This window comes from Metarhizium acridum (assembly GCF_019434415.1).
Source record: "Metarhizium acridum strain ARSEF 324 chromosome Unknown scaffold_574, whole genome shotgun sequence".
NCBI lineage: Eukaryota > Fungi > Ascomycota > Sordariomycetes > Hypocreales > Clavicipitaceae > Metarhizium > Metarhizium acridum.
Genome location: NW_027094044.1, coordinates 815,937 through 841,246, shown reverse-complemented (window position 1 = coordinate 841,246; position 25,310 = coordinate 815,937). Strand labels below are relative to the sequence as shown.

Genomic DNA, 25,310 nt, shown 5'->3' with positions numbered 1-25,310 from the left:
AGAGGTGCATTAAGGACATGGAGCTGCGATAGAAAAGCGAAGCCTATTAAGCCTAATAAATAATGTGGTTAACGCGATTAAAGTAATAATAACCTGTGACACACTAAGGGAGAAGTGGGAATCAACAGGGTCAATAGGGCGAAGAAGAGGAAGAGATAAGGAGGGAAAGAAGAAAGAGAGTTAGGTTTTAGTGGTTAGTCTTATAGATTTCTCTAAAGCAGCGGGAGGTGGAAAGTGGGTCTGGGGGCATGTGGGGGCTGGCGCCTTGCCCATGCGGGCAGGCGGTCGAAAACGGCAGCCAATTTGCAAGCAACGACTTTACACCCTACAGAGGAAGAAGAAACAAGAGAAAAGAGCAGAACAAATATTCTTACCCAACCCAGCTTCGGCCGCTCTACCGGCTGGGAAAGCACTTAATCCAACTTGAACCATCGTCTGCAGTGCCTTCATGATCAAGAAGCAGCCAATGGCCGCAGTTGTTGCCGTGGCATCATTACCGTTCCCGCCAGGATGTTGACCAACTGTTTGTTACATTCGCGACGACCCAACACGTATTGGTAGCCACGAGAGTCTCTCTGCCACGGAATATCCTAATCAAGGAGCACCATGTATCCCATACAGCCTGTGTTGTATAGCTCGCCCTTGGCTTTGGCTTCATCGATGACGTCTTTACACTCCTTCTCGCGTTGGCCTAGCGGTGCCAACCTGGAGTCATTATAGGCCATACATTGCCTTTTGTTCAAGTCTCTGATTTGCAGTCTTGATAGACGCGTGCCGTCGGTCTGCTTCGTGCACTCACGCTGATTGGACTCTTCCGCAGGTTCCTTTTCTGGCACATTGTTGTCACAAAACTTCATCGGGGCAATAGTTGTAGTTGCAGGCAGATCTGCACAAACGGTTTAGATCCGGGTTGAATGGCTCGTATGCGTTCCGCTTCATGCCCTTTTCAGCCGGCAGTTTCTTGAGCGATCCTCTTTGGTAACAGTCGCAGAGGGACTCTGGGCAGAAGCCGTAAGTGCAGGTAAATTCACACAAATCTTTCCTTTAAATCGTGACATCACCACCAGCTTTGAACCCTTGTCCTCAGGTCTGCCAACATTGTCAAGGTCGGTACCGTACACCTCTTGCAAGTCAGCAGCCCAGTCGACGGTGCCCGCAAAGTTCAGCTTTTTCCATTCCTCACGCCGCGTGTCCTTTGTAGTCGGCGTCATGTACCTGAAATAGTCACCTGCAGTCGAGTTCTAGTTAGCCCCCGTCTGCTTTGCTCTGCTCTGCTCTGCTTTGGCCAACCCCCCACCCCTTTTCTCTTAAAATTGCGTTAGGGTCAACTGACTGTTGTAAAGCATCACATATGTGTTGAATGTCCGCCATGGAATGTTCTCACGCCTGACCCTTGGAGAACTTCATTGGTTCAGCATAAGCAATATACCCAGGAGCCTTGGTGCATCTGCCCGGGGTCGCGTCAGACTGCGTTGAATTCACACATCGGACCCCAGCAGCCGTCCTTGGCCATATGGAATGTGCGGCCGTATGAAGCTTCTGCAATAAAGATCTTGTTATTGAGTACACCGACTTTCGTGACTAATAAATATAGTGTTAGCAAAAAGAATAAAATCGTCCACTACACATTTCTGTGATAGTTTTCTTACTGATTGTGAGCGAGTTGACAGTCTCAGTGAGGTTGACTAGTGGTGTCCTCGATTCAGCATGATAACAATCAGAGCATAGGGGCGGGTTTACCCACTGTGACTTTGACAATGGCTTCTACGTTGGGGACGGTCGGAATCCCTATTACTCCGAGCATGAGGATGAAATGGTGAAGCCTTGGATGACGCCGCTATCGATGATTGGTAACCATGGAACTTCTATCATCTACAGCGCCAGGACTCACGATATCTGGATCTTTACTCAGTTAGGAATGTGGACGGTCGATCCTAGTTTACCGCCGTGGAGATCTTCCAGTGGTAGCCCAGCAGATTATAACGACGAAAAGCGATGAAATGGAGGATAACAAAGAAATTGACTACAACGGTCATTATTCCAAAGCATCTTGTCGACCGGCTGGTTATGTACTCCGCGACATCAACTAATGGTATCAACAGCTTGAGGATCTTGCCGGCGAAGGTCAGCATTCTCCAGCTGATTGAGGCCAGACCTTGACCGAGCCGTTGTACGTCAAACATGGATGGCTGACTGGCGACTTTGACGGCCACGCTTTCCAAGTCGACCGAATCAGAAACTTTGCCTCTACAGAAGTAAAGAGAACGCCAAAGGAGCCGTTTCAGAATCTTGAAAAATCTCCAGCGCACCGCAGGTAGTGAGAAAGATATATTGAAGCTGGCGGAGGCTATATGGGATACACGCTGGAAGGTGCTGCTCGAAAATCAGGTCCAGAAAACACGCACTATTGAGATACAGCAGCAAAGGGAGAAAATCGACAGGCTTTGTCCTGGAGGCATCACCACCCAAACAGAGGAAGACATGCCCCTATGGGAGCCCGAGTGGCTGAGGGTGGTTCTGGCCGAACAGCAGGATTGTCTACAACGGTGTCAGAACGAAATCTCAAAGACAAGAGCTACTGACTCTATCATGGAGCGAGCGCTTCGCCTGCAGCTTAAACATGCTCAGCGAGAGGTCGAAATGTACCGGCAAGCCTACGAGGCGTCAAAGCTTGACGCGCAAAGGCTATGCCATGGCAAGAGGTTTACCTCCGCCACGGGATGGGCGCCTTTAGACTGGCGGGATAGGCCATCAATAGAGCGCAAAGCGCTGGAGAGGATGCAAGAGAGAATGCTGGACGACCTCACCCAGTACCGGAGCTTTCTGCAGCAGGGGCCCGAGACGGCACTGAAGGTGAGGCAGGATGTTGAAGGCGTGGTTACGAATCGACAGCATTGGACACAGAACTTCTACTTGCAGAGAAGATATTATGAGGAACAGATGAGAGATGACGTGGCAGGTACGCAATAGCTCAGGGGATTCGATCGTGTTTGAGAGTACGAGTGAACATGTGTGCTCCGCAGGATATGTCGTCGTGGGAGTTAATTGCAAATACATATTACTATGCTGCGTAGGCCCTCGACAATCCATCGTGAAGGAATCCATTGGCCAAGAAGCCAGGTTGCGGGTGGGTTTGGAGAATAAACTTTCCAGCTTGACTGGTCATGATTGAATATTTTCGGGCGCACTTTGAGTGAATTCTCTGACAGTGGATAAGAAACACCAAGAAACATAAGATCAAGCCCCTCATCAACATCCAACACTTGTGCTTGCACTGGAATTAACTTGCTCGCCACCTGCAAAGACAGCATTTGATGTGGCTCATCAAAAACGACGCGGCAAATACAATCTTTGAATGGACAATGGCAAAAGGTTGCGACCAAGAATACCTTGAGCCGGTATATTTCGAAACTCACTGGCGTTCCTGAATCTGCCTTGGTTACGCCACCCAGGGAGGAAATCTACGAATTTCCAGTTGCCCGACGGATATCATGGATCACCGGCCGCCAGACTAGCAGGGTCGAAGACATGTCGTATAGTCTCCTGGGTATTTTAAACATTCACATGCCCATGCTATACGGTGAAGGGGCGATGGCTTTTCAGCGGGAAGGTCTAATGACTGTCCGGGAAATAAGGATGGAAAGAACTCAGCGGTTGTGACTGTGCTTGGTGTTGCCGCCTGTTTGAATAGAGTTGCTGAGTTCTTGGGCATAGTTTTTAATTCGAAGGGGCAATCGACACGAAGTCATCTACTCAAGCGGCGACAACAGCTCCATGGGCAACAGGAAGGTCAACGACGTTCACATGTTTCTCGACCCTTGGGCTCCCAAAGCCCTCCATTCATTGATGGCCCCCCGGAAGTGAGTCCTTTTGTACGGCACAGAGCCTTTCACCAGAGCGGTCAAGGTCTTGGATACATTCACTCCTGTAGTAAAACCAAGCCAGTAGTTGTGCTCTCACCGTTGAGAGATGTTGTCAAGGCTCGATAGAGATGTCGCTATTTGCATCTAGGGTTACGCCTAACTCCTGGATCATTGTGTGCCATGCACCCTGAGCGAATTGATTCCTTCCATATCTTCGACAGACCGTGTCTTTGACCACCGCTCAGGGTCCATCTTCGCTGGGTTGCAACCACCGCTTTGGCTGGCATTGCACGGTCATCATTCTCCACCAGCTCACGATATACCGTGACTTGGTGGTAGACTGCCTGAGCAGTTCAATCCTCTCGACAACCTCACGCATAGACTTGAATTTCCCATGCCAGCAATCTAGCATTAAGGCGCCCATGGGCAGATCGGTCACATCCGGAAATTGATTGCTTTCGTATAGACGCTCGACGCGCTCTTGTGCGTTTTTCGTTCCCTTTAACTCATGATGCGGGGGCCTGCCGGTCATGATTTCGTAGATTGCACAACCCAGGGCGAAGATATCGGTCTGCACGGTGGCGCGGGGCGTGGATGGCTTGTAGCTAAACCACTCATACGAGGAAGTCGGCCCTTTGCCATCAATGCTGCAGCCTTCAAAGTCGATGAGTTTTAAATTGCCGTGAGCAATGATCATATTTCGACATCCCACATCAGCCTGGATAATGTTGTAGTCATGTAGGTATTGTAACCCCGTAGCCGCCTGTTTGATCCAGCGATATTTTGTGCGCAAAGGAATGGAACGAGCACTCGTTTGCTCAGAGAGTCGGCGTCGAAGTACTTGTCCGCGCTCGAGGACGATAGAACCGTCATCCAGAGCGCCTAGAAATTCCGCAATGTTGGGATGGCGGCCCAAGCGTTCATAAACTTGTCGCTCGGCGCGAATTTCGGCATCGTTGTCGCCCTCGTATCTTTTCACCACTCGTCGCGCATCGAGGGCGTACACATTGCCTGATTTTCCAACGTCGATACAATCCAGTCCCTCTATAGTAGAAGTTGACGGAAGGCTGCGATTATTCACGTATGTCTTCTTCAGCATGAATGTGTAGCACATGATGAGATGGAAAAGAATGGGAAACGGGAGAGATTCGGGAGCTGTTGTTTATTTACAGGCCTACTTTGGACCTATGAGGTTCATCCCCAATGTCACGTGGCTCAAGTGACAGATTGCATCTAACGTTTGAGGCCGACGACGAGCTCCCACCTCCACGTGGTGTCCGCTGGGAACTCTCAGAGAAACAGTCCAGCTGTCTCTGAGTGCCAGGAGGAGTTCAATCACGCGGTGATCCTCTCATAATCGACGCGTCGAAGTCCCGAAAATGACCCTCTGCACCTCACGAAACACCCAACATCACAGCCCCAGTACGCGGGAAGAGAGTAGCTGTTAAAATGGGTCACTTTTTACGGGTACCAATTACGTACGCGTACTCTAGATAAGGGTAAGCTCTTAAGTACGAGTAAATAATTATAATAATAAGCGTACTTATAAAAAAGAGTATATATAATTATCTCTTTTATAATTAAATATAAACTTATATATATATATTATTATAATAATTAATATCTCTTAAAGTATAATAATTATAAATTTAAAAGAATTTTAAATCTCTTATAACTTTTATTTAATAAACTTTTACTCTTACTCTCGCACTTAGAGCATTAATAAGAAAACTATATTTTCATTTTTTAAAAAAGCTTAAATAATTAATAATAAATCTAATAAAATACTTGAATTATAATAATAAATACATAAAATAACTAATATTATAACTAATTAGCTTATAGAAAAAGTGGGCCCTTCTAGCTTATTATAAGCTTAAAAACTAGATTATATAATTTTTTAAAAATATACTATACTATACTATACTATAAAAACTATAAAATGTAATTTTTAAAGTTTTAAGCTTATAATAGTATATAAGAGCCTACTTTTTTTAATATTAGCTTATAATTTTAGATTTATATTAGTTATTCGTAAAACTTATAATTCTATTAGTATTTTATTAGATTTAATATAATTTTTTATATTAGAAACTATAAAAACTATAAAACTATAAACTATACTACAGTTAATACTCTACTCGCACTATAACGTTAGCTTAAAATCGCCTTTAAAACGGAAAATAACACAAGTTTTAAATTTCTTATACTTAATTACTCTTTATTATAATACTATATTAAAGCTATAATAAAGGTAAGATAAAAAATATAATACTAATAATAATAAATATAAGAGAAAGAGAGCTTATATAAAGCTATTTTCACTTAAATATAAGTAAAGAATAGTTTATAAAATAAGTATTATATAATTTTAAGCTAAATGTAATTTAAAATAAATTTAATAATAAAAAACGCGTTATTTATAATAAAGTAATTAATTTTATTTTAATAGCTTTATTAAAGTATATATAAATATTATTTAAAAAGTATATTACTTAAAAGATAATATAATATTACGTTAAAGTTATAGTTATTATTAATAATACTTTAATTATAAAAGTATAGCTTTATAATATAATTATAATTATAATATAAAAGATGCTTTATAATATTAATTAATAAAGAACTTAAGTAAGTATTATAATAAATTTAATTAAAATATAAACTTAAAAACTTTCTCTTTTAATTATCTTTAATTATTAGTATTATAAAATAATTATTAAAGATATTATAATTTTTAAAGTACTTTAAAATTAAACTATTAAAGATATAATAAAAGCTATAAATTAAGCTTTAAAAAGAGATATAATAATAGCCTTATATAAGTTATTTAATAGAAATATAATTATTATGTTTTAAAATAACGTTTTCTTTTTTAAGAAAATATAAATTAAACTTAAGAGCACGCCCCGAACACCCACTACGGCCACATCGGCACTTCATGCAGCGCATCCCAAACAAGCGACTATTGCAAGCGGCGGTCAACCGTACAGGCAGCTCAGCGATAAAGGTACAGACATACAGATCAAAGGACTGGACGGGGATCGTGGATCAAGTCCCGGCGGTCACGTCCACGACACCACAGTACACCCTGCGCAGACGAGTGAATATTGTCACACAGAAGAAGAGGAGGGCCGGGAAGGGCCTGACAAGACATAGATACAGAACCATCATTAGGATTGCTAGTAGCGACGTGAGTGCTTTGAGCATATGGGGCAATGTCCGCGTAGATACAAGGAACGCACACGTCGCTACTTACAGTCGAACGCTGCATGGCTGCTGACAAAGGGCGGCTGGGACAGACTATGGCGTAATCAAATCAAGTCAAATCAATCAAATCAATCATCTAATTACTGTAACGTTTGACTTTGAATGATACCAGTTGACAGTAGCTAAACTCCTCCACCATTTGCGTCCCAAACGCGTTGAACAGCCGTTCTCGAATGCAACGAGACGATTCTCCCTAGACGTTCAATTGCTGGCGGTCCTTCTCTGGAGTCGATGTCTCGAAGCAGTGATTGGCTATTCAGTAACATCAACCTATTGAGGGCGTGAGCTGATGGTATTCGACGAGGCGTCGACAAAACCACGATGTCTTCCTTGGCAATTACCATTGACACTGCTGAATCGCGGCAATACGGGCATCGACCTCTTAGCCGGTGAGAAAGAATCACATCACGTGACTCGTCATGCACGAACCCGCTTCCTTCGCAGCGTTTTCCTCTGGCCTTTGAGGCGGGACATCTTTTACATAGCAGCTTCCGCTCCTTGTGCTTGTATGGGCGTTGGAGGCACTCGGCATATTCCTTGTCTGCGATGCCAAAGGTACACATGATTTCGAGCGCGGGTAGCAGAGAGTAAGCACAGACGGCGAGACGAAAAAGGTGTTGCTATCATCTCTTAAGGATTGGATTCACCCCCTGGCTATTTATCCTTGAAAAGTGCCTTGGGGAGTACGTAGTCCCAGGTTTTGAATCTGGAAAGATATCTAGACATTTTGCAATCCCCCGCCCGTGGACATTCCTCGAGACCTAACATCGACGGATCCGATCCCTCGATAGAGCCCATCGCATGCATCCTCGTATTAGCTTGTTGCAGGATGCAGTGGATTGCCTTGTTCCCATTACATGGTCGATAGCTCTATCCCTAAATGCAGCGAAGGCGGCAGTGAGGTCACGGGCACCACAACGCCCCTGCCACCGACCGTAAACCTTAAGTGACATTAACCATAGCCGTATCAGGCCGAATAATCGTGTGGCTATGATGTGTGTGATGTAGTTTTTGTAATGTGAAAGTTTATGGTGACTTTTCTCATCACATAAATTAAGTATAAAATTAAGTACCTTTTAAATACTAGCTTTTAATTGGCTTAAAATCCCTGTTGTGACCTCGCTGCCGCCTTCGCTGCATTTAGAGAGGTTGTGCGTTGGCTCACCAGTGCGGCCGACCGCGAGTGGGGTCCTTCCTTCCGATGTCCGGACTCCGATTCAAATTCACATCGAGCTCACTCCCGGTCGAGACTAGGGTGATTGACGTCTCTAGAATTTAAGGAGGTGGCCACATTCCCAACATTTTACAGCACGAAATACTAACGCAGTGATAGATCCGTGTGTGCTCAGTTATGGAGAATAATCTGCTGCACCAGGAATGCTACAATAGTTCCCGCCGATTTACCGGCGAGCTAATCAACAGCAGATTCCAACCCTATAGCAACCTGAAAAGTCGTCACCTTTCTTCAGGGCACATTGTCCATTCGACTCGACGTGACTCGGCACTTTGGAGCAAGTTCCAAAAAACACCACAACTTTTTCTCATATATTCCTCAGCACGTGAATATGTGACACTAGGACAAGACTTTTTAGCAAAAGGCTGCCGTACAGTTTTCTATGGGAAGCTCAGGAGCAAGCAAGTTGGAGCAAGGCACCGGAGGAGCTGCCACCTCCACTTCCTTTCTGTCCTCATCAATCTCACCCGTGGCAAATCTGTATATACGTTGGCGGCTAGCAGCTGTATCAGGCTTAACCTTGGTCGCATAGCTTGTTTCCTGAGGCTAACGATTTGCCAGACACGCCTCTTTGCTTGCATACTTCTTGGGCTCATCTCCTCGCTTCTATGCTTTGCTCTCGCAACACTTCTTTATTCCAATGCAATCTTCTAACTGTCCAGACAAACAAATAGAAGATAGCTTGTCTTCTCCAATAATCGGTTGTAAGGCGAAGGCTTCGCGAGGTCAGTGTTCCATCCCGTATGTCGAGGGGATTACTTATTTACTTACCGCCTCTTGGCTAAGCACCCTCTGTGGCGCTGCTAGAGCTAGAATAGCGAGAGTCGCAAATATAAGCTGGGTATGCTTAACTGTGGAAAAATTGTTCTTGAATGAACAAAACATGTGTTTAGAATATCAAATGGGAGTGGTTTGAATGCTAAACTTGGCATGTTACTAGATGCAAATCTGAGTCCATCATTGAGCTTTTATCTTTTCTTTTTTTTGAAAAAAAAAAAAAAAAAAAACCAAATCATCGTACAAGCATCCCACAAGCATTATATCTAGTAACACCATGTGTTAGCTGTACCAAGCCAAAGAACCGCGATATACCACGTAATATACCATTAGTACACGCATCGCAATACGTCAGACACTAGACAGATTAATGAAAATTCACCAAAGAACTAGCAAATAAATCAACACTATATGTTAGCTTAACCGTATCCTGGAGGGAAATCTGAGCCTATACATACAAGGGAAAACTTCGCAGACAGTCCATCTAATCAACTCATCTAGACTAGTTAGTTGCCAAGGATAACAGGAAGGAAGTGTAGTTTCATAGGTCAGACGATACACGTCATCTATCATGCAACACCAAGGGTATAATAAAAGTATATGATATCAGTATTGGATCTGGTCAGAGATAAGAGCAGAACCTCAAGCCCTGTTATTATTCCCTTGTCAATAGAGCATTTTAGAGACCTATCGGCAAGGGCAGACTTTGACCACTACGCACATAATACATTCCAGCCGGTAATGGTGTCCTGAAAAATATAGTTGCCAAAAAACAGCTGTAGTATCCAACTTGGAGGAAATCAGCAACACCTAAACGGCACCAGCAGGCCCAATGCCTCTTCCGTAGCATGACGCCGATAAATTTGTTGGAAGATGTACTTTTTAGTCTACTCAAGCCCCGACGCCACTCATAGAAGTCAAACTTCTGCCCGCATACTCTCTCAGCCTAGAGTATATACACCCGCCTGAGTCAGGCCATCCCCACAATCTGATAGTTACTTCGGATACACTTGCGACATTCCGTGGCTTGCGGGCTGTTGCGGGAAGGAGTAGTCCGAGCTAGATTAATAAGGCAAATACAGTCACTGGACAAAAGTCTCGATAATGACCTATTTTTACACCAAAACTTATACTTTTTAAGTATAAATAAATCAAGATTTTTATATGTAAGTAAATTAATAAAAATCTAAACTTAATAAATAATTAATTGAAATTTACTATTATTATTTTTTAATTAATTTTCCTATTTTTTTAAGCATAGATTTTTAAGCTTAAAAAACGGAAAAATTAAAGATTTTAATTATAATAGATTATAGTAGATGTTATAAGGGATTAAGAGACTAAAAAAATCTACTTATATATTTAACCTTTAATTATAAGAGAAGTACTTTATTTATAATTATAAAAATTATATATTATTATAATTATTATAAGAATTTAATATAATTTTAATTTTTATAAATTTTATTAAAGGGTTAAGTAATAATTCATTAATAAAAGTAGTAAGTTTAGGTGTAAAATCGCTAATTATCGTGACTTTTATCTACCCACTGTAAGGGGTAGATATACGTAACACATTTCGGTGGAGACTTGAATTAATCAAGCATTAATACTACTATTTCCCTTAATAATAGTCTCCCAACATACTATGCTACCCCTTGCACATTAGAGCTGTAGGCTGCAAAAGAAGAAGAGCTCTATTTCCCTGTTTGCCAAGCTTTATGCGGATACCCTTTGCTATGAGACGGGTAGGTAGCAAATGCATCTGTTTTCATCCGTTATTGGTCAAGTATGACAGAGGAATACGTCGTCTTCACATCGCCTCCCATCCAATTTGGTGTTGCAACACGAGCCGTCTGATAATTGGAAAGTGCTAACAACCCAAAGGGCCAAAAAACCTAGAATGGCGAATAATTAATTGCATTCAATGGCCGGGACAGGCATGATCCCTGCGACTGCGAGGTGGAGGATGTCGGGAAGGAGGTGCATTAAGTGTATCGGATCAAGACGTACTTAGCCATGATGTGCGAAAAAGCACCTTCTGGCATCATTCACGATCTACTATTCGCTGAATATAGGTTTCATTACATGAAGAGCACGGCAGACGCGGCTCTCTTGGTCCGCAGTCAACTATGCGGCATGGAAACCGGAAATATGGAACAACATCCAACAAAGCTAAATCCAGTGCGAGTGTGTATTATTTTAGCATTGTTTACCAGATTTTGTCGTCCAAATCTCCAAGCTACTAGTCTTATACTGCCTTATCGTGCTTCTGATTATATTCGTCCAGAGCTTTTACCACAAGCTTAGCCATTGCCAGCAGTCTCTCCTCGTCGAGCCTCCTCCCAATTAATTGAATTGACGCAGGCACACCATGGTATGATTCTGGATCATCTAGGTCGAGAGATCTCAGAGGCTATTCAAACTGACGGCGTACGACAACTCACATGACTGCATATTCAACAGGTCCTTGTCGGTTAATGGCTGGAAATTCGAGGAAAACGTATCAATTTTCGCGTCGGCAAAAGTGATCGGAATCACAATTAAAGTATAATCAAGAACATTTATAACGCTTGTGTACGCTAAAAATTTTTGTCATAAATCAACGTACCAAATAATAAGCGAACTGCTTCAACATACGAGAGTGATAGAATTTTCCCGGCAGCACGGCAGCATACGGGCTCACGGGAGAAATGACAGCTTCTACTGGTTTGCCTGTCGGATACATCAGCGGCAGTCATCCAGAAGCGGTCGGTGATGTACACCAGCGTGAGTCCTCTTCGCCGACGAGAGCCAGTAGTCCTGCCTTTGGCGCGAAAGTCTGTCCTATGCATGACGACTTTCTCGTATTCTTGGAGCGTAATTGGCGGTTTAGGTTTGCCATGGGGGAACAAATGCGCAACTTCAGGTACGATTGGCTCCCCTGACAAACGAATAGCTTCATAAGCGTCGGGGCAGCCATCGCCTCTTGCAATAGGACACTGCCGAAAGAACTGGTCAATATTCCTGTTTGATTCCATGTTCATAATGCAACCTACGTGTATCTCAATCGATTCGTTATTCGAAGGTGGCGCCCATTCCACAAGCTGATAACCTTGGTTTTCAAGAGCCTTTTGTACAATGGACAAGGCGCGGGCTACTGGGGGATGAGGCGTTACAAGACCGTCATTAGGCATGAATCCAAATGACGGTTTATAGGACTTTTTGACGAGGTTAAACTCTCTTTCAGATCTCCAAGGGATAGGCAAACAATATGGATCGCTCTGCCATGGTTCAAGGGAGATGAGGGACTTGAATACGATTTCGAGAGTCGAAACGGAGTGCCACATGATGTCGGCCACGGTTGGCATAACTTGCTGGCCACTTCTAGTGTTGGCAACATCCTTGAAAGACAATCGTCTTGCAGATGTTTCAGGCTAAATACGCCCTGAAATGATGCTGGCATCGAGTGGGATCCGCCAACGTCTGTGCCGATTCCAAACGCGCTTCCTCTCAAGGCTTGCATCGCGCCTTCACCTGAGCAAGTTTCAACCTAAAGTCACATTGATCCAAAAGCTCCCGTCTGGTTTACCATACCTCCAGAGGATCCCCCTGTGGATAGAAGTTGATTGTGCGGGTTCCAGGCATAACCGAGAATGTTGTTATTTGTTTCAGCAGCCCAAATGCTTTGAACAGGTGTCGTCTGAAATTGCCAGCATGTATGTTCGTGTCAAGATCTCCAAGTCTACATGGACATCGTGGTTACCTTTCCAATGGGTACGGCGCCTAATTGATAGAGTTCCTTGATCAACTGGCTCTCGGTGTTTCTCTCCTTTCCGTATTTTTTTCACCTTCAAAGGTGCCAATCCAGCCAACAAATGCCATGCAGGGCTCCAATTCTTTGATGTGAAATTGGTCCTTCAATGTGACGGGCAGCCCATGTAGGGGCCCGATAACTTTGTTGTGCCGCATGAAGTAGTCATCGAGCTCTTGCGCCCGTTTCAGGGCAACGTCGAAGCCAATCTCCAATAGCAAGTTGCTCTAGAAACAGAATTAGTTCAACACGCATCTAGCTATGTCTGTCATATATATACCATCTGGTGTGCAAACGCAGCACGTTTCGAGAAGGCCAATACGACCTGCACCGCCTTCAAAGAGCCATTGCTCATGTTCTCGACCAATTGGGGAGCATCCATGGCGGTGATCTTTTTGGTCTCGTCGTCTAATAGCAACTCTATGAAGTCTCCGGCGATAGTTCGTCGAGATTTAGCTTCGAGGGTAATATCCGCACCGGGTCTCCAATCGTAGGGAATTTTCGCGTTGTCCGCTTTAGTTTTTGCCGCGACAACCTCTAGCCAGGATGGCTTTCTGGGGGCCATCGTTGTCGTCATGGTCAAGTGAGAGCCGTATCTAAATATCAGAATGGTGATTAATACCAGAGAAATTGCAAGCAGCCGTATGTTGATGGAAATTGTTCATTACCGATGCTTGAGAGACAATCACGGCGTACTTGCACTACAGACTTTGCTTCATTTACTTCCATCCTTTGCCGTTTACAACGACACGATGCTTGTCTTGGGTTCACGCTATGATCAGAGCGTTCCTGCACTACGTAGCACCATACCTGTCACAAACTTCTTCTTTGTCAGTCGAATAGGTCAACCAACGACTTGCATCTCGGGCGAGAACCTAGCCAATACAATCATTTATTGGGCTACATACATGTGCAAACCTAGGCTAGAGGATGCAACTAGCTTAAAAGCTAATAGGGCTGTTTCTTTTGTTCATTAGTCTCTGCTCTCTAAGGCGAGAGTGAGCAAGAATGCCCGCCGCGTGCCTATCGCTCCCAACGAGTAGGTACTCCGTCCCAAATCTTAGTCAAGCTTGCCCAACCCTTACCCGTGTTTGCTGCGACTTTTCTTCTGATATTGTCTGTCCTTATATATGTCGTATAACCAAGATGAGTTCTTTCAATTGAACTTCGATCCTAGTTTAGTAGGCGCAAGCGTCAGGCTAGGCCAGCTCGTCGTGTCAATGTCGGTTCCGTACAGTCTCCCAAAGCTGTCAGGATGAAACCACCGAATATATCAGTCATGCGTAGTCTTGAACGGGCTTTTGCCTTTCTCAGCTACCCCTGCAGTGGCTGGTACCAAGGCGGGCAGTAAAGCTTACGTCTGCACCCAGTCGTGGTATATGAATACAGGTAGATAGCGAATCAAGGCACAGTTTGCAAGAATTGATAAGATTTGGGTAGGTCTCAGAAGACTACATGTGTATTGGTAATGATCAGAAGCGTCTCATTTCGGAGAGTACAGTCCAGATATGGCAATCCGGGAGCTCGATATGTTGTATCAGCTTTAGCTGTAGTATGGTCCGAGTCATTTTCGTGATGCTAACCATGCTGTGTATCACCCACACGTCAAGTCCAACTAGGCATCGGAAACCGAACTCCCCAGATGCATGGCTGGAAGGACATGCTCCCTGAACAAGTGTGCATACATCCAAAACGGTCAGGAGGGGAGCCTCATTATTGGACCTGATGGAAGCACAACATGCGCTGTGATAGGTGATGCACATTGGCGGTTGTTCGACCTCGTGATAGAAATCAATCTACCTAGCTCCGTAGCCAATAAGTGACAAGTAAGATTGTGACCTAGGAATCAATGAATTATGTAGTCTAACCAGAGCGCCTTGCCCTCGGCGCAGAACAACAACCAACGTGCCACGTCATCACAGTACGCATGGCCTAGGGGTATGAGCAAGCCATATGCGTCGTGTCCGTTCCATGATGCTTCATTGTGCGTTTATGAAGCTGCATGCTGCGGCCCACAGCCAGCCGTTCGTTATCAGGTTGCTACGTAACATCTTACACTCTCAACCTCGACCTTCCCAGCCTTGATCTATATGCCTTCATTGGCTGTCGCCAGTTTGAGACATACGCCGGGTGCAACAGTGCGTCAGCCGATGAGATGTCAAACCGGGGGACGGCTTATGGGCAGATGAGTTCGTGCAGCTCGCGCAGGAACCGCATGCTAACCAATCGTGAAGTGCCAATAGTTGCATCATGTCCAACGGGTAGGCTCCAACAGATTGAGGCTCTCGATCTAGATTCCTGCGCGGCGTGGGCATGATGAATAAAGACCTCGACATTCGTCGCACCTCCTGATGTATTGTGATTCCAACCTCCCGCCTCCCCCAAGTCCCCCGCCGTATCTCGCATCACATACGTTTATAAAAGGATTTACTCTGTGCACCCTCTATTTTTCTCCCTTTGACCAGTAACATCCAAAGCCAAAACATGGAAGGTAATGTGAGGAATGTCCAAGGACTTTTGGGTACTGCTGAGCATATTTCCTTCACAGGTCTTATATCATACAATGGTTTGTACAATTTCCATTCAATCATGGTGAAGAATCTAACAAATAGCCACAGGATCATTCCATCCAGCAAGCCTCTCTGCCGTGAGTAGCGGACCCAGCCAAATATCTACAACTCGGAGAAATCCAAAATCTGCTCACGATGGCCCTTGTCCCGGGCAGTTCGTGTCCTCTGCCATTGATCTCTTATCAAAACGTTCAAAATCTCGCAATAAAAGATCCTTCTGCAGCTCACCGGGTGCAAATACTGTTGCTACAATTAGTTCGAGTATGGCCACTAATGGTTCCCCCCGGACTTCATCATCTGTCGCTCTTCAGTACTCAAACTACGACCAGAATCGAGAAGCCACTTCAACTCATAGCTCGCAGACTGCAACTGCAACTACAACAAACCAATCAACTCATGACAGAAACAGCTCTTCTAAAACCTCTTCACTTGCCCCTCTCCAAGTCTCACCCCCAACACAGGTGGCGTGCAACAAAGACTTCTCTCACACCACTTCCGCCCTCAAGTCGGCTGAAGAGCTGGCATACGACACGAGTTACATCGGATCTCGGAGCTGGTGACTGCAAAGTATCCTTACAAACGTCTTTCATAATCCATCTATGCCTTAATCTGCCTGAACACGACTTGAATGCGCTTCACACGCAAATTTCCCCTTGTATGAATGAACTGTTGTCGAGCCTTCCCTTACACCCCCCCTTTCGCTTATTTCAGACACTTGGTGCCGTCTTCGAGGCGAGAGATTGTGATTAATAGGTGCCCTCATCTGCCGCGTGAACATATTCACTTATCCTCATGTCATACAGTCACCGGAGCAACAAGATGCGCCGACGGCAGCCAAGATAAACAAACACTTGTCTACATTTCAAGATTGTTTTGCGGCAGATATTTCCCCGATCTAACAGGGCTGGGCCTGGTTTTGTGCCAGCTCGGCGTACTTTCTTTGGCGTTGAATTCTCATGCTTGAATAGTTGACATTTCCAAAGACTGTACAGAACTGTTTCTTGATTATTAGTTTAAGCTGTAATGGCATCACAAGGACGTAGCGACTTCATGTTCACAGCATAGAAAACATCAATCACACATTATACTTGGCGGATCTGCATCGAATAATATACAGGCTTAGCGTATTTTTGTATTATTATTTGGTTAATATAGGCATTTGATCGCCGATAATTACAAATACAATGCACTTTCATGGAGACCCTTGCTCAATATTAGCCGAGGACTATTCCTTTTATTGTTTTTTTTTTTTTTTTTTTTTTTTTTTTTTTTTTTTTTTTTTTTTTTTTTTTTTTTTTTTGATTAGCTGCATTAATGTCATGTCATAAATGCCTCTTGAATAGCTTACAAGTCACATACAACTCAGGGGGCTTCTCGTTACAATGGTAAGAGATGCATGTGGGTTCGTCGACTTCCTCTTTGCCGTTCATGAACTGCGTTGCTGCGAAATAGCTTCTCTCACGCCAGGTAGTTTTTTTGAGGCGGGGAGGTCACACTTACCGATGGATGTTCGCGTTTACAAACAGGGAATACACGAGGGCAGCACGTTCGTCCAAATATCATGATGTCTGGTGGGCCCAGATTTCACTTGCTGTTTACTTGCTGCTCACCTTGCTTGCTTTGTCGGTGAATCATGCTGCCAGGCTTCTTCTTGACACGTGTGCCACCGTTTACGCTTATTATGAAAAAAAACAATGACTTATCGTAAGAAGGTTTTCTTTTTTCTTGCTCACTTTCAAAGCCAAGCCCAGGCATTTGCAATTCGTCCCATCTCACCAGCTCCGAAATCCCCTGTCATCCCTTTATCCTCATGTAACAGCCCGCAACTATCGACTTTGTTCTTCACTCATCACCATGATGGCCTCAGAGCATCGCAAGTAATTCCTGCTTGTTTTTCCTCATCTGGTTGATCTGACATGTTCAGCGACCCGTGAACTGAACCTGCCCCCAACGCACCATTCGAGTTGAAGCCTTCTCCTGGCAAAGGTTGGGGAGTATTTGCCACCAGAGCCACCAAAAGGGACAAGTTGTGTTCGCTGAGCATCCCGTCCTCATCACGCCAGAGGCACTTGAGTTGGTACCGCCAGATGATATCCAGCTCCGCCACGCGCTGGAAGCCAACCTTTATCGTTGCACTCTTTCTTATGTCAATGGAGGAGAATCATCCGAAGCATTTGACGAGTTGAGTCAGCTTGTGACAGAAAAGGATGGCCTCAATGACCACCAGAGTCCTCGTTATATAATCAACTTGCATAACACACACTCGCGTTTCAGTCATTCTTGTGTACCTTATTTCCAAGTTTTGATTGAGCGCGCAACAATAACCAGATATGCTGTTGCTGATATTGCAGCAGGGGAGGAGATCACATGGTGCTATAATACACAGCACATGTGGTTGACAAGGGATGAGCGCAATGCAGAACTCTCATTCGTGTGTTTTTGCAACGGCTGTACGCTCCCTACATCTTGCAAGAAGTCAGCGACTTACGGAGGCGACTAATGCGTGGATTACACTATCTTTGGGACGGCGGGTTGAGTGGGATGGGGAAAGACAAACATCTGGTCGTCCGCTCATCCTCGATCCGATTCTGAAGCATACGGTAGAGACCGGTAGCTGTCTCATGTCTGAAAGGTTCTTCTACGTCACTCTTGGGGTTTTTCTGTTTGAGCAGGAAGGAATTCTGTTTGACCGCTAGGAGGGACAATGCATGAGTTTGCTTCAGACGCTGGCAATGGCGCTCAAAGCCCCACGTAACGTTGCTGCTGCGCAGCTTGCAATGAAGGAAAAAACTTGGGCACAAGAGGTCGAGGTGGCCGTTTTATTGAGAGGCCGCAAGGACGAGGATACCGCGGCGCAATAGTGGCGAGGATCTCCATCGACAAACATTCTAAGCTCGTGTACTTAGCACTGTCACACCACTGTTCTGCAACATACGTGGTACAAGAGATGACCCAGATTGTAAATACCTGTTGCTGCAATATTTGTATAGTATGCTAGTCGCTACAGTTTGGTGGAAGTTGATGAATAGTTCAGGGATATGAGACTGCAGGAGCCAGATCAGCTTGCCAGAACAGTAATCCATTTAGCACCTTCTCTAGACTCTACTCACAGGGCACAAGCTACTCGCAGGGCATTAGCAAAACAAGTGTCTCAGTACTGGTGCCACAAAGCTTTGATTCCCGACCGCACGTGGTGACAAGTGTGGTTCGTCGCAATCTCCAAGTTCACAGGTAACACGCGCACGGTACTGCAAATAGGTGGCTTCTATCAGGGCATAGCCATAACGGTGGTCTCGGATACAAACTTGGAAAATTTGATAGATATAATACAGGGAAACCAAAATAGAGGACAAGGGAAAAGTGCGACTGGCCTTAGCTGCCAGAGGTTGCAATCACCCACTTTGAAAGTAGCATTGAAGCTTGTCGGTCCGATATTGTCCTGTGTTAGTCATCATGGTCGACTCGCTAGCAATTGACGGCCAAAGAGTCGACCCCACATCCCTAGGTACTAGGTTACGTAGTTAGCGTTTTGGGCTGAACTGCTGTGCTAGTCGCGGGGCATAGACATCAATGCTTGACATAGTTATTCAATCTACCCCAAGTGCGTCTCTTCTCGGAGAACCAACCTTCTCCTTTCCACGGTGTCGTTCTCAGCACGCCCCCATCGCGTTCCAGTGACTTGCAAAAACCGGCGTCGCCACGTGCAGACCCCCGCGATGGCGGCAAAGAGCTCCAACCCGCTCATTTCCAGCCAGAAGAGCTCCCAGGTGCAGGCCGTCCTCCATCCACTCGTCCTGCTTACTATTTCCGATTACATCACACGACACACTCTCCGACAACAAAAGGGCCCTATAGTTGGTGCCCTGCTTGGTCAGCAAAATGGCCGCGAGATCACAATCGAACATGCCTTCGAGTGTCATACGCGACAAGCTCCCGAGGTTGAAGGCGGCTATCTGCTAGATGCCTCCAAGTTCGCGGCCAGATTAGAGCAAAGTACGGAGCTTCACCCCCATATCTAATCCGTGGAAACCAGTGTTTCTGACGTTGTAAAGTGATAACTGTACACAAAGAGCGACAATTAGATTTCGTGGGCTGGTATACCCTCCTACCAATCACTGGCCCGATGCCCACAACCCTCCCAATTCAAACCCAGATCCTCGAAGGATGGAACGAGTCCGCCGTGCTTCTAGGCTTCCATCCGGATGAAGTACTGAACCACTCTGTAGGCGGAAAGCTCCCTCTCACCATCTACGAAAGCAACTACGAAGTCGATGACCAAAAGGGTGCCGATCAGGATGGCGAGGACAAGAGGATGGAAGATGGCGAGGCTACGCTGAAACTCAAGTTCAGCGTAGTGCCATACTCTGTCGAAACCGACGAAACCGAAATGATTAGCATGAACTACGTAGCCGCTGGCGGGGCCAACGCCACGGCTGCAACTGCTCACGCGTCGACTGTCGCCAAAGACGAGAAACAAGCTTGGTCCGTCGAGTCAACGAGCAAGGGCAAGCGACGACTTGTTGAACCAGAAAGCTATGAAACGGACACCATAGACGAGACCGGCGTCTCTCATCTCACAAGAGAAGAGGAGGAAATGGTCGCTTCACTAACTACCAAAGCAAACGCCATCAAGATGCTCCATTCACGGATCCGCCTCCTCACCACCTATCTCGAGCACCTGCCCCCTTTGGACGTCGCTGGCGAACAGCCAGACAGCGAGACCATGGAAACAGATCACACCACTCCATCGCTACCTATTCTTCGGCAAATCCAGGCCCTCGTCAACCGGCTCGATCTTGTCATCCCCTCGGATAAAGAGGCCTTCGACCAGGAATTGCTCCGAGAAACAAACAACGCCAATCTCGTCAACCTCCTAAGTAACGTAATGCAAGGCATTTATGGTGCCAGAGACGTGGGGAAGAAATTCCACGTTGTCGAGTCGGCCAGGAAGGTAGGGCGAAAGGGTGCGGCTGAGGGTTATCTAGCCTCGCCGGGATTTAATATGCCTGGAACGGGAGACCTTTTGATATAGGACAATGGGCGTCCCCCTTGTAGCATTGACGGGAGATGGCCAGTTTCTACTTGGAGCTGACGGTCTGCCATGCGCTACAAGTTTACACTACACCGGCATGGATAATTCAGTCCACGTTTCCACGCGTGGCAACAACTGTCCTCGGCCCTGGCCACGGCAGGCATAGCTGTATATAGTTACGACAGTCATACGATACACAAACAAAATCGCACGATTCTGATAAAATTCGCTCTCATTTTGATGGTAAAGATGCACTGCCTAAATGCGATATAAGAAACCACGTAGCTACCAGATTAAAACGTGCTAGTAGCCAATCTGCTTGCCGCATTCCTCGCATCAATCCGATCGTCATCATCCTCCTCATTCACACCCGCCAGCCCTGACACCCTCTGGCTCTCCCTCACATCGTCCTCCTCGCCCTCACCCTTTTCTGCAACTTTGCCCATGAAGCTACTCGATGTGCTGCGCGTGGCGTCGGATCGACGGGGCACGCCGCTCCATGCATCCCCCTTTGGCCCCTGGCTCGAAGCAAGGCTTGATCGGCGCACAGTAGGGTGCGACTCCCGACCAAGTCGGCTCAAGCCGCCTGATGCGTCAATGGACCGAATATCCGGACGCACAGTCTCCAAGAGCGCTAGGGTTCGTCTCTCTGCGTCAATTTCACGAAGGACATAGTCGCGAATGCTGGTTCGGAGATCCGCGGCCGTCCTGGCAAACCACCTTCGGCGTTCTTGGACAAGATTGTGCGTCACGCGGTTTGTCTTGTTGTACAGGTTGGCTTCGAATTGACGGGCGTCGTCAAGGGCGGTGATGGCTTCGTCAACCTTTTCACGGCGCACGCTAGAACTAGCTTTCAGGCGGTCCGCGGCGTTGAGTTTGCTCCTGGTGGCTTCTTGCGACTGGAGGAATTCTCGGATCAGGATTTGGCGGTTGGTGAGGGACTCCTTCACGATGAAGGCATCTTGGGAGTGGTACTGAAACGGGTCACCAATGGAAGCGGCTTGCGCGGTGGCCTGGGCGGCATGGTAGTCGCCCATGGTTTGGATGACGCGGCCGAGCTTTTTATAGGCGTTTGCGAGGCCAGGATGAGGCTCTTGGACGTGCATGCTGCTGAGCTTGACGCCGTAGTCGGATTCAGCGAGCCCGAGGCCTGCACCTGTTAGCATTCGGTGGCGATGTTGGAATGGTAAGAATTCCACGCACCTCTTCTGGCTTTGACCATTTTATCGACCTTATGACCGGCGTCCATGGTTCCGAGATAGAACAGCTTCACGGTCGGACGAGCGTCGGCTAGCTCGGGGGTATCATCAGGCGGAGGGGCAAACTGCTTCAAGATCTTTCTGCGGACTCCAGTGGCTGGCTGCTTCATCTTGACCAGCGGACTGTAGCCAAAGTCACTCTCGACAAAGAGCACCATCTCATCGTCTCGCATGAGAGTCTCATTGCTGCAGACATAATTAAACCATCGTTGTATCATTGCCTTTACTCGGTTCTCGTCTTCGTCTGTTCCCGCACCTGCTGCTGTTACTGGAGGCGGGACAGCAGGCACGAGAGCTTCGGGATTGGCCGATATGAGATGCTGTCCGAGCTTGACGAACTCGGAGTGAAGGCGTCTGACATCTCGATATTGCGTGGTTCGGAACGCCGGGAGGTTTGTCTAATCACAGTCAGCAAAAGGCACGCGACGCTAGGCCAAGCAGCGTTGCAGATGATACCCACATGAACATCGAACCGAAGCACAGGGTCCTTCTTGCCGGTTCGTTCAAGGCCTGTAACCTTAGCCTGGAGCTTGAACTGCGGCCTCTGCTGAGCTGGAGGTAGTTTCTGTGCCTGTTCTGCCTGTCGGTTGGAGCCGGATGCTCGTGGTTGGGATTCGCCGGCTTGCTGAGGGGCTTGTGAAGCATGGGGATGTGATTCACCCGCGGATTCAGCTGCAGAAGAGGTCAAGGTTGCAGACTGGTCGAGATCCCCGCCCTCAGTGCCTGATTCCGTGGTTGCAGTGCCCGGCCGCTGGAATCCGTCAGTATCGCCAGATGCTTCCAGGATTTCGGGTGGCGGGCTATAAGGGAATGGGGAGCTCCCGTTCTCGCCGGGAATTGGCGCAAAGCCAGTGCGCGAATGCTGCGGCGACGGCACAGGGCTGCTCCCCCAAGGAGAGGCAGCGGGGTCTTCAGATTCGTTAATTGAGGCACTGTAGTCCATTGCGCCGGGCTATTCGGTTCGATGTGGTGACAACGGTCTGAGCAGCTACGACGGGTGACGGCCAGGATGAATGAGGATGATGAGGATGGCAGTGGTTTACTGTAGAAGCATGACTCTGTAGTGGCAGCGGCAAGCGTTCAGAGTCGTCCGTGGCCTATTGCGGTTGCTGCAACGGAGGGTGTCTCGGCCAGCAAATGAAGCTTGGTAGTGACGCAAGTTGGCAGGCTGCGATGTCAACGGGTCAGGTCCCGACTTCAGAATTCCACATGGTCCCATCTACGCGGCACTCTCTCGGTGCTTTGAGCCTGATTGAGGTGGGCGGGGGCGGAGCTGCATGATTGGCTTGTTGGTCAGCAAAAGGCCCACTCTCCCTTGTCTAGACTCTACTCCCGTACTCCGTAGACATCAATTCATTTACGTCGACATGACATGGCTTGCCACCCGTTGACCTCTTCAATACCCCGTATTTCTCAATCACATCCTACATGGATTCTATACCGGACACTTTTTTGGATCATTAATGATCGCTCGCAAGCATACGACGATGCACAAATGGATACACCGACATGAACAACATGAAGCAGCATTTTTTGCGCTCCGTTGGGAGACTTCTATTCCCAACAGCCCGTTTCACTGTTCAACCGCACACTTCTTCAATCTCTGTACTAAATCCTTCAAATCTTCCCTAACAAGCTAGCTAGGCACAGTCAGTTTCATGATAAACAGATGCTTCCCTGACACCGCACGGCACCGTTTCCTGCGATTGATCTCCTCTCTCCTCCTCTCAAATGGCCTGATCGAACAATTGTATACCTCCACATTTTGTGAACAGTATCGCATAGCCCGTTCTGCACTGCTTGTTCTACGCGGAAGATGCTGCGAACGAGCCGCAAGAAGAAGTCATCCTGCCGATCACTGTACAGGCTTGTAGTAAATATTGGACGGTGTACGCTAGCACTCTTTTCCCTGAAAAACTTCGAGCATGTCTTTCCCGAGTCTCGCAAGCCAACCGCAGGCTCGGAGGCGTAGTTTTGTTCACGGCTCTCCTGTTGGGCATACTCCCGGATCATGGCAGTAGCCGCTATAGATTCTATATGCTTCGCTACCAAGTCCATTATTATTGTGCAAAAGGTTTCTGTAGCCTTTTAAGACGGTATCGAAGGCTTCTGAGCTGCATTGCTAAACGATGTGCAGTGAGCTTACGCTAACATCCTTGGGTCCGGTGTCCCAGATTCCTTTGTCTGCGTTGTCGAAAGTATATTCTTACGTCTTTGATGAAGCTCGCGGATGGATTCTGATGAATAGTCCATTTATTTTGGGTCGTCATCTCCTTACTCGAATATCACGATGGAATTTAAGTCCATTCAATGTCGACTCCAGAGTAACTACCGAGTGACGTAAAAGGTGGCGCATGCCCGATCGGGTTAGTGCGGGGCTGCACCTGGCAAAAATTCTAGCGTTGAAGACGATCATGATGGGTGGGCAAATGATCAATCCTTTGGCGGCACGAACGAGCTTTCTTATAATTCCTCCTCTCAAGGCCCATACTCACATCCGGCCATTCAACGGCTGAATTTTGTATCCTCAATACAACGCCATCTTCACACACAGTCACAATGGGCAAAAAGAGATCAAGAGAGGAGGGCAAAGACGCCCCGCCCGCCGACGCTGGCGTCGACAAAATGGATGAGGACGGCAGTGATGATGAGGTACACGACACAGGAGGGCACCATGGGAGATTGTTGATATGCTTACTTCTCCAACAGGACTTTGACATGGTCAATGTCGAATTCGAGTGGTTCAACTTTGACCCCGAAATCGACTTTCACGGCATCAAATCCCTTCTCCGCCAGCTCTTCGACGTAGACGCCAGCCTGTTCAACATGTCAGCTCTCGCCGACCTGGTTCTGTCTCAACCAACAATCGGCTCAACGATTAAAGTCGACGGCAAACAAACAGATGCGTATGCCATGCTCACCGCTCTCAACACCTACGTCCACCGCGACACGGAGCCCATGAAGGACATCCTGAAGTACCTAGTCGAGAAGGCGCAAACAAATGCCTCGTTAGCCGCGGTTCCCGAGCTCATCAATGCCGGTAAACACATTGGACTGGTGTTTTCCGAGCGCCTCATCAATATCCCGCCCGAGATTGGGCCCCCGCTCTACTCGATGCTCATTGACGAGGTAGAGGCCGCCGTAGAGGACAAGGAACCGTACGAGTTTTCGCACTACCTGGTTCTGTCCAAGACCTATCAGGAGGTTGAGTCGACGCTGGACGTGGAGAGCCCCAAGAAGAAAAAGGCCAAGGAGGAGTCGTCGACATTTTTTTTTCACCCCGAGGATGAGGTGCTGCACAAGCACGCGCTGGCGTATGGCAGCTACTCTTATACCAAGGAAAACGACTCGGTGGCCGACAGCAAACGAGCGTTCCAGGAGGCGGGCATCAAACCCGCCGGACACATGATTTTGATTGAAGCTAGCAAGTTCCCCGGCGCTGTCAAGGCCATCACCGACTACTTACAGCCACAGCAGTAGACATGAGCCACACGAATAAATAAAAAATGTTT

At 46.8% G+C, this 25,310-nt stretch overlaps 8 protein-coding genes across 8 annotated transcripts; 3 read left to right on the top strand and 5 right to left on the bottom strand.

Annotated features, from left to right (window-relative positions):
- Positions 1–590: 590 nt before the first annotated feature.
- Positions 591–857, bottom strand: J3458_020671 (uncharacterized protein; the record flags this gene model as incomplete). Its single annotated transcript, XM_066122166.1, has 1 exon — positions 591–857. One exon carries the CDS (start codon positions 855–857, stop codon positions 591–593), a length of 267 nt encoding a protein of 88 aa, XP_065972793.1.
- Positions 858–2,481: 1,624 nt separating this feature from the next.
- J3458_020670 (uncharacterized protein) lies at positions 2,482–2,970 on the top strand (the record flags this gene model as incomplete). Its single annotated transcript, XM_007817573.2, has 1 exon — positions 2,482–2,970. One exon carries the CDS (start codon positions 2,482–2,484, stop codon positions 2,968–2,970), a length of 489 nt encoding a protein of 162 aa, XP_007815764.2.
- Positions 2,971–3,950: 980 nt separating this feature from the next.
- On the bottom strand, positions 3,951–4,994 carry J3458_020669 (uncharacterized protein). Its single transcript, XM_007817572.2, has one exon. The coding sequence runs from the start codon at positions 4,975–4,977 to the stop codon at positions 4,105–4,107; it is 873 nt and encodes a 290-aa protein (XP_007815763.1). The 5' UTR covers positions 4,978–4,994; the 3' UTR covers positions 3,951–4,104.
- A 6,732-nt stretch (positions 4,995–11,726) lies between these two features.
- Positions 11,727–12,473, bottom strand: J3458_020668 (uncharacterized protein; the record flags this gene model as incomplete). Its single annotated transcript, XM_066122165.1, has 1 exon — positions 11,727–12,473. The coding sequence occupies one exon, from the start codon at positions 12,471–12,473 to the stop codon at positions 11,727–11,729; it is 747 nt and encodes a 248-aa protein (XP_065972792.1).
- Positions 12,474–12,930: 457 nt separating this feature from the next.
- J3458_020667 (uncharacterized protein) lies at positions 12,931–13,502 on the bottom strand (the record flags this gene model as incomplete). Its single annotated transcript, XM_066122164.1, has 2 exons — positions 12,931–13,164; positions 13,260–13,502. 2 exons carry the CDS (start codon positions 13,500–13,502, stop codon positions 12,931–12,933), a joined length of 477 nt encoding a protein of 158 aa, XP_065972791.1.
- A 5,570-nt stretch (positions 13,503–19,072) lies between these two features.
- Positions 19,073–20,760, top strand: J3458_020666 (uncharacterized protein). Its single transcript, XM_007817570.2, has 2 exons — positions 19,073–19,500; positions 19,560–20,760. The coding sequence occupies exons 1-2, from the start codon at positions 19,224–19,226 to the stop codon at positions 20,537–20,539; spliced, it is 1,257 nt and encodes a 418-aa protein (XP_007815761.2). The 5' UTR covers positions 19,073–19,223; the 3' UTR covers positions 20,540–20,760.
- Positions 19,073–23,649, bottom strand: VPS17_2 (Vacuolar protein sorting-associated protein 17). The gene is made up of 3 exons (XM_007817569.2): positions 22,259–23,649; positions 21,743–22,196; positions 19,073–21,689 (listed from the first exon to the last, which is right to left on the bottom strand). Exons 1-3 carry the CDS (start codon positions 22,739–22,741, stop codon positions 20,833–20,835), a joined length of 1,794 nt encoding a protein of 597 aa, XP_007815760.1. The 5' UTR covers positions 22,742–23,649; the 3' UTR covers positions 19,073–20,832.
- A 708-nt stretch (positions 23,650–24,357) lies between these two features.
- On the top strand, positions 24,358–25,278 carry BCP1_2 (Mss4p nuclear export; the record flags this gene model as incomplete). The annotated part of the gene is made up of 2 exons (XM_066122163.1): positions 24,358–24,450; positions 24,508–25,278. 2 exons carry the CDS (start codon positions 24,358–24,360, stop codon positions 25,276–25,278), a joined length of 864 nt encoding a protein of 287 aa, XP_065972790.1.
- Between the last annotated feature and the right edge of the window lie 32 nt (positions 25,279–25,310).

Bases quoted from the DNA above. Each gene is read 5' to 3' on its own strand.
- J3458_020669 (XM_007817572.2), bottom strand. From the start codon at position 4,977: ATGTGCTACACATTCATGCTGAAGAAGACATACGTGAATAATCGCAGC.
- J3458_020666 (XM_007817570.2), top strand. From the start codon at position 19,224: ATGGCGGCAAAGAGCTCCAACCCGCTCATTTCCAGCCAGAAGAGCTCC. The intron at 19,501-19,559 runs GTACGGAGCTTC...GACGTTGTAAAG, and splicing joins CGCGGCCAGATTAGAGCAAA to TGATAACTGTACACAAAGAG.
- VPS17_2 (XM_007817569.2), bottom strand. From the start codon at position 22,741: ATGGACTACAGTGCCTCAATTAACGAATCTGAAGACCCCGCTGCCTCT. The intron at 22,197-22,258 runs GTGGGTATCATC...GACTGTGATTAG, and splicing joins TGCTTCGGTTCGATGTTCAT to ACAAACCTCCCGGCGTTCCG. The intron at 21,690-21,742 runs GTGCGTGGAATT...TAACAGGTGCAG, and splicing joins AATGGTCAAAGCCAGAAGAG to GCCTCGGGCTCGCTGAATCC.